At 42.9% G+C, this 8,537-nt stretch overlaps 1 protein-coding gene across 1 annotated transcript in view; it reads left to right on the plus strand.

Moving 5' to 3' along the window:
* Positions 1–7,817, plus strand: part of INSC (INSC spindle orientation adaptor protein) — a 176,335-nt gene extending 168,518 nt beyond the window's left edge. Inside the window, exon 13 of the mRNA XM_007955450.2 lies at positions 7,689–7,817. Coding sequence (XP_007953641.1) covers positions 7,689–7,817 — 129 coding nt within the window. The remainder of the gene's footprint in view (positions 1–7,688) is intronic.
* Positions 7,818–8,537: the final 720 nt, after the last annotated feature.

Genomic DNA, 8,537 nt, shown 5'->3' on the forward strand with positions numbered 1-8,537 from the left:
GGGAGGCCTTCAACGAGATGGATTGATACGGTGGCAGCGATGATGAGCTCAAGTATAGCAGGGATTGTGGGGCTGGCACGGGATCGGGCAGTGTTTCGTTCTGCTGTGTATGGGGTCGCTATGAGTCGGAAACGACTCAATGGCACCTAACAACAACAAAAACAATTCTGCCTATTTTAGTGAGTAAAATAGGGAGAGATTAATAATGGACAAACACTTAATAACTGGCTCCAGCTACCATTTCCCTCACCACTGCAGCTGGTAATTGCCGGACTCTGAATAGGCCCTGAGGAAATGTTAGTAGCATTGGAAGCACTTGGGAAACTATAAAGTTCTATTCTGATATAAAGCCTTGTTACTATCACTGTTGTCATTTTTACTATCATTTTGGAGAAGAAGCGCTCAGAAGGGCTTGTCTATTATCTTCATTCACTTTCAAATGGAAAAGGGATTAAGCTTGTTCTTGTGAACAAGTTGGTAGATGCTGAAGAGAGCCCCAATCCATCTTTCATCAAACCCTGGGTTAATTTTGCAAATGACAGTTTATAATTATGGAACTTCCCTGACCAAACTCTTCCATGGTTTCCTATTACCTACAGGCTACTGTCCATACACTCAGTCCTTCACAGTCTGGCTGGGACCCACCCTTGGAGCCTGAAGGCCTCCCACTCTCTGCAGGTTCTATCCAACTCAGCTAAGCCCGAGTATCTTGAACACCCCAACATTATGTTAGTCCTTGGCTAAAGGAGATGGCCTCTCCACCCCTTTGCTTGCTATAAGACTGCCCATTCTCCACACCTTAGTCATCCAGAAGCCCTCCCAATTGCAAGGGCAGAAGACACAGAGTATGTACCTGGACGTGGCTTCTTGGATTTCATTTTACTCATTGTGGGCCGGGCTGGACTATCCCCCATTTCAGGTGATGTAAGAAGAGGCTCTTGGAATTCAAACACAGGTCTGTTTAACTCTGAAGTCCTTGACTTTTCGACCAGACCATCATGTTCTAGCTATGCTTTCTCTCCCCCTGTCTTATGGCTCCTACCTTACTACTTTGGCTCCTGGGGGAGGGTTTGAATTTCCACCCTTTTAGCCTAGGTCCAGGGGAAAAGAGAAGCCAGAGTGGATGACAGAGCAGAGCAGCAGCCTGGGATCCAGGTAAGGGGAGTGACCCAGGTCCCACCCCCACCAGCCAGGGAGGCAGGGGAAATAGAAGCCAGGGGGATGACAGAACAGAGCAGCAGCCAAGGATCCAGGTAAGGGGAGTGACCCACGCCCTACCCCACCAGCCACAAAAGCAGGGAAAAGAGAAGCCAGAGGGAACAACAGAACAGAGCAGCAGCCAGAGATCCAGGTAAGGGGAGGGACCCAGTCCCAACCCCTATGAGCCAGGAAAGCAGGGGAAAAAGAAGCTAGGGGGATAAGACAGCAGAGCAGCATCAGGGATCCAGGTAAAGGGAAGGTGGAGAGGTTTTGAACAGCTAAGCAAGACAAACTTGTCTGTCAGTTTGTTGTACTGTTGTGGCTTGCCTGCTGCTGTGAGGCTGGAGGCTGTGCCACTGGTGTTTCAAGTGCCAGCAGGGTTGCACATGGTGCACAGGTTTCAATGCAGCTTACAGACTGAGACAGACTGGGAAGAAGGAAGAGGCCATCCACTTCTCAAAAATTGGCTAGGGAAAACCTTATGAATAGCAGAGAAACATTGTCTGATACATTACTGTGCAACTTTATGAATAGCCCGGAAACATTATCTGATACAGTGCAGAAGAATGAGCCCCTTAGGTCAGAAGACTTTCAAAATACAACTAGGGAAGAGCTGTATCATCAAAGTAGGACTAACCTTACTGATATGGATAAAGTAAAGCTTTCAAGACCTCCATTTGCTGACGTGTACAACTCAAATTGAGGAGAAACAGCTGCAAACATCCACTATACATTGTATCCTTCATGCATTCCATTAATAGGAACATGGAATGTATGAAGTATGAATCTAGGAAAATTGAAGTTGTCAAAAATGAAATGGAATGCATACAGATTGATATCCTAGGCATTAGTGAGCTGAAATGGACTGGTTTTGGCCATTTTGAATCAGATAATCATATGATCTACTATGCTAGGAATGACAATTTGAAGAGGAATGGTGTGGCATTCCTCATCACAAGGGATGTTTCAAGATGTGTCCTGAAGTACAATGCTGTTAGTGATAGAATAATATCCATATCCCTACAAGGAAGACCAGTTAATATGACTGTTATTCAAATTTATGCACCAACCACTGTGGTAGTTCATTTGTGTGTCAATGGGCTGGGCCTGGTTGAGTGGCTGGGCAGCTGTATGTAGTATTCCCCATGATGAGATGGTAATCAACTCCATGCTGGAATCTACTGTGAGCAGCTGAGGAGCTGCCTTAGGGATGTGGTCTGTTTCCTGTATATAAGGAGAAGCCTTGGGGAATGGTCTCTAGCTTATGGCATGCTTGGACCCTGCACATAGCTGTGTCATTGTTCAGCAGCCTGCCATGCTCTACCAACCTTGGGACTTACAATGGACTTAAATTAATGGCCTGCCATGTGGTTTGGTAACATTAGGACTGTGCCATTTTATTTGTCGACCTTGGGCTTGTTAGCCTCAGCAGCCAGCAGCTGCCTGAGTGAAGAGTGCCTGTAGTTTCAGTGGGCCAGGAGCAAGAAGCAAAGCTGAAGCCCAAGGTCGAGGGGCTTTCACCCAGCCCCTAGCACCTGGCACTTTGAACTTGGACTTAAAGCCTCAAAACTGTGAGAGAATAAATTCCTGTTTGTTAAGGCCATCCTGTTTGTGGTATATTCTTGTCAGAGCAGCACTAGGTAACCAGAACAACCACTAAAGCCAAAGATGAGGAAATTTAAGATTTTTGTCAACATCTGCAGTCTGAAATTGACCAAACATGCAATCAAGATGTGTTAATTATCACTGGTAACTGAATCACCAGTAGTTGGAAAATTTGGCCTTGGTGACAGAAATAATGCTGGAGATTACATGACAGAATTTTGCAAGACCAGTGACTTATTCATTGCAAGTACCTTTTTTTCAACAGCACAAATGGTGGCTATACACATGAACTTCACCAGGTGGAGTACACAGGAATCAGATTGACTACATCTGTGGCAAGAGGTGATGGAAAAGCTCAATATCTTCAGCCAAAACAAGGCCAGGAGCTGATTGTGGAACAGACCATCAATTGCTCATATGAAAGTTCAACTTGAAATTGAAGACAAAACAAGTCCACGAGAGCCAAAATATGAACTGGAATATATTCCTCCTGAATTTACAGACCATCTAAAGAATAGATTTGATGCATTGAACGCCAATGACCGACAACCAGAAGAATTGTGAGATGACATCAATAACATCATCCATGAAGAAAGCAAAAGGTCATTAAAAACATGAGAAAGGAAGAAAAGACCAAAATAGATGACAAAAGAGACTCTGAGACTTGCTCTTGAGCAGACAGTAGCTAAAGCAAATGGAAGAAATGACAAGATAAAAGAGCAGCTCAAGCAGATAAAGCCAATTACTATAATGAAGTAATAGTGCAAAGACCTGGAGTTAGAAAAACAAAAAGAAAGAACACACTTGGCATTATTCATGCTGAAAGAACTAAGGAAAAAAAATTTAGCCTCGAGTTGCAATATTGAAAGATTCTATGGGTAAAATACTGAATGATGCAGGAAGCATCAAAAGAAGATGGAAGGAATATACAGAGTCACTGTACCAAAAAGAACTGGTCAATGTTCATCCATTTCAGGAGATGGCATATGATCAAGAATCAATGGTATTGAAGAAAGAAGTCAAAGCTGCTATGAAGGAATTGGTGAAGAACAAGGCTCCAGGATTGGATGAAATACCCATTGAGATGTTTCAACAAATGGATGGCCCACTGGAGGCACTCACTCGGTTATGCCAAGAGATTTGGAAGACAGCTACCTGGTCAACTGACTGGAAGAGATCCATATTTGTGCTCATTCCAAAGAGAGGTGATCCCACAGAATATGGAAATTATAGAACAATATCATTAATAACACAAGCAAGTAAATATCATTAATAACACAAGCAAGTAAAATCTTACTGAAGACAATTAAAAAATGGTTGCAGCAGTGTATTGACAGAGAACTTCCAGAGGTGCAAGCTGGATTCAGAAGAGGATGTGGAATAAGGGATATCATTGCTGATGTCAGATGGATCTTGGCTCAAAGCAAAGAATACCAGAAAGATGTTTACTTGTGTTTTATTGACTATGCAAAAGCATTTGATTGTGTGGATCATAACAAATTGTGGATAACATTGAGAAGAATGGGAATTCCAGAAAACTTAATTGTACTCATAAGGAAATCTGTACATAGACCATGAGGCTGTCATTTGAACAGAACAAGGGGACACTACATGGTTTAAAATCAGGAAGGGAGTATGTATCAGGAGTATGTATCAGGGTTGTATCATTTCACCATACTTATTCAATGTATATGGTGAGCAAATAATCTGAGAAGCTGGACTATATGAAGAAGAGCATGGCATCAGGATTGGAGGAAGAATCATTAACAACCTGCGATACGCTGACAACACAACTTTGCTTGCTGAAAGTGAGGATGACTTGAAGCACTTACTGATGAAGATTGAAGACTACAGTCTGCAGTATGGATTACATCTCAGTATAAAGAAAATAAAAATTCTAACAACTGGACCTATAAGCAGCATCACAATGAATGGAGAAAAGATTGAAGTTGTCCAAGACGTCACATTGCTTGGTTCTACAATCCACGCCAATGGAGGCAGCAGTCAGGACATCAGATGGCATATAACACTGGGCATATCCCTGGAGACTGATGTCATGCTTGGTAAGGTGGAGGGTCGATGAAGGAGGGGAAGGCCCTCAACAAGATGAATTGACACAGTGGCTGCTGCGATGGGCTCAAGTATAGGAGGTATTGAAGAGCTGGTGTGGGACTGGGCAGTGTTTCATTCTACTGTGTGAATGAGATACTGTGATGACTGGCTGTTAACACTCCCAGGCATAAGGTCTCTAAGAGTTGAAGATGACTTGACCTAACATCAACAACAGCATAGGTCCCAGAACTACTGATGGCTCAGGGATTAAAATTGTTGGCTGCTAACCAAAAGGTCATTGGTTCAAATCTACCAGCTTTGCAGGAGAAAGATAACAGTTGGCTTCCATAAAGATTTGGAAACTGGTCAACGTGGCTGGGCAGCTGGATGTATTTATTCCCTGTGATAAGACTGGTAATCATCTCCATGGTACAATCTACTGGTGCAGCTGAGTAGCTGCTTTAGGGATGTGGTCTGTTTCCAGTATATAAGAAATCAGCTTTGAGAAAGGTCTCTGAGCTTTTTGGCACACCTGGACCTTGTATGTACCTGAGTCTTCATCTCAATAGACAGCTGGTTGTCTGCTGATCTTGGGACTGTTAATGGTCTTGAATTAGTGGCCTGCTGTGTTGCCTGATAATTTTGGGACTGTGCCATTTTTCTTGTCAACCTTGAGTTTGTCAGCCTCAGCAGCCAGCAGCTGTCCTAGAGAAGTCTCCAGCTTTAGTGGTCTGGGAGCAAGAGGCAGAGCTGAAACCCAAGGTTGAGGGGCTTTCACCGAGCCCCTAGAGCTGGCACTTTGAACTAGGACTTCTAGTCTCCAAAACTGTAAGAGAATAGTCTCCTGTTTATTAAAGTAATTATTTGTGTTATTTCTGTTAGTGTGGCACTAGAGAACCAAAAAAGAAACCCTATGGGGCAGTTCTACTCTGTCCTATAAGATCGTTATGAGTCAGAATCAATTTGATGGCAATGCGTTATAGGTATCCTGGAATCTTCTTAGGACAGGGGCCTTTGTCCAGATCTTTGTATCTCCACAGGACTTTGAGTTTGGTGACTAATGGACTGATAGGCTTCTCATTGCTCCACCCTCCAGTGTTGGTGGGTCTGTGGTTTGGCTCACAGAAGGGCCACCAACATTTGAGTGTGGCCCCCTGACTGGTGACATGGGGACCCCTTGGAGCCTGGCCTAAAATATGGAGTTGGAGGTTTCCTTTTGTTACTGTCCCCAAGATCTTCTTTCTAATTTCAAAGGCTCCCTTCAGGTGGAAAGAGAAAATTTCAATTATCTTCTCCCATGTCTGGGGAAGTGGCAGCATAGGTCGCCTCTCACAAACAAAATTGATTTTTTTCTTAATGAAGCGGCTGTCAGTTGGCTGCTGAGCTTGTTTAATACTTGGGTATTTGGGGCTGTCTGGGAATGAGATACTGTGATGACTGGCTGTTAACACTCCCAGGCAAGCAGAGGCTGAGAGAAAGGCTTCAGAAGGGTGCAGGGTCCTTTGAGGTTCCTGGACGCTGAGGGAGGGGATGTGCTGAGTAGGTCTGAGGTTCTTGTGCTGCAGACCTCTGAGGTCCCTGGGGGAGATGAGGGTGTTTATTTGCTTTTCAGCTTTTGCAGATCTGCTTCTGGTTCTTTCTGTGGCTGTGCTTTGTTTTGATTTTTTACTTTTGTCTCTTTCTGGAGATTGCCTCCTCTCTCAAGCGTTTCTCTCTCCATTTCTTTCCCTTTCTCCCCATTGACTGTCCCCTCAGCTCTTGTTTTTCCTCTTTGCTCTTCACCATCCTCCTCCTCTCCTCCACCCTCTCTTATTACCCCCCCGTGCTTCACTCTTTTCTCTGTCACTATTTCTCCTTTCATCTCTCTTTTGTTTGTTCACTAAGTTCATCATCTCTGTCTCTGTTTAAGTATTTCTTTCTGTTGGTCTTTCTGGTTCTCTCTGCGATCTCTTTTTTATGTCCTTCTATTGTGTTCTTTTCTTATCTCATATTCTCTTTTGATGAGTCAGTTTTTCTTTTGTCTCTATTTCTGTGTCTCACTTTATCCTTCCTTCCTTCTTGCTTTATTTTTATTCCCGATGCTGCAAAATATATCTGCGACCTCATTGCTTCTTCTGTTGCATTATCCCTGTGATAACTCAGGGGCTATGGCATTATTCCTTCCAGTCAGTGGCAAAAAGAATCAGAAAGTGTTATGGGGCTCAGCCTCTCTCTCCTCCCTCCTTTCCATCTCATAATGCTTTGCTCAGGATCTTGTTGAATTAATGAATAAATGAATAGTCTTTGCTGTTCTGTGGTAACTCTATGACCCTGGAAAAAAAAAACATATAAGTTCACTGATGCTTCTGGAAGTTCCAGTCTCTGGGATGAACAAATCTTAAAGGTAAGTATGTCGTTAAGATGGATTAACCCTGTGACTACAACAATGGACTCAACATGGCAACAATTCTGAGGATGGCACAGGACTGGGCAACATTCATTTTGTTATACATAAGGTTTCTGTGAATCAGAACTGACTTGATGGCACTTAACAACAACAAGTTAATTTGATCCTTGACATGGCAGATCTTTAAAAAGACCAGGTCCCTAAGATGACTGAAAAACTAAGATGACAAGACCATTAGTAAGATCATTAAGAGCTTTTAGATAACATCTACCATGGTGATCAGCATGCATACATAACCAGGTGACCAAGTGGCCAAAATTACCAGATCAGATTGCTAATGTGCCAGGTGACTAAGATGATGATTAGCTCAATTTAGCTGCTAAATATACTTGCACCTGAGCAGAGCCCAGTTTGACCTGTGCCAACTCTTCTACTCTTTCCCTAGGCTGCTCTGCGCAGACTGGCCGGGGTCTGCCCCGAAGGCCTCCAGGACTCTGACTTCCAGCAGCTGGTACAGCCCCGGCTTGTGGACTCCTTCTTACTCTGCAGCAACATGGAGGAGAGTTTCGTGTAATGAGTGTGAGAGAGGAAAGGCATCCAACTCAGTTTTCATTTCTCCTCAGAGTATACACCTGTGAAACAGCCCTCACCTTTTTATTTATACTTAATTTATTTTTACATGGAATGGACAGAGGGCTCAATCTTATAGCATCATCATCAGACAGTCTGTGCTCTTTGGGAGTCTTATTTGTGTTTATTTTTTGACTTCTGTGGCTTTTCAGTTGCAGATGTTGAAAAGCATAATGGCTAATATGACAGATTGTCATGGGTGATTTCACTTCATCTGGCTTTCTCTACTCTCACCATATAATCTTGCCTTATTTTTGTACTTTGGAACCACAGTATTTTAACTGCCTAGCAGTTTTTTTTTTTTTTTTAATTTGGGTTTGCTCTTTCCAAAAGTCTTACGTTTAAAATGACTTTCATAGTTGGACTGAATATACTGCAGGGAAAGATTTTTCTTTCATAAATGGAATTATGCAAAATGTATCTTGCATTTTCTGATTAAAAAGTTTAAAACTCTTGCTTTCCAAGGTATCACCCCACAAAACCTCTCTACTAAAGTTAGAGCCTTGTCTTACTTTCATCGATGCATCAATCAGTCAAGTTCTGAATGATACAGTGAAAAATCATAATGAAACTTAGCTGCTTTTTGGCTTCCTTGCCATTCTGCAATGTCCTTTACCTCCAGGTGAAAAGAATTAGGTTTTAGTGACTGATACATCTTCAAAAG

This window comes from Orycteropus afer, unplaced genomic scaffold (genome assembly GCF_000298275.1).
Source record: "Orycteropus afer afer isolate SDZICR_OR568_19922 unplaced genomic scaffold, OryAfe1.0 scaffold00014, whole genome shotgun sequence".
NCBI lineage: Eukaryota > Metazoa > Chordata > Mammalia > Tubulidentata > Orycteropodidae > Orycteropus > Orycteropus afer.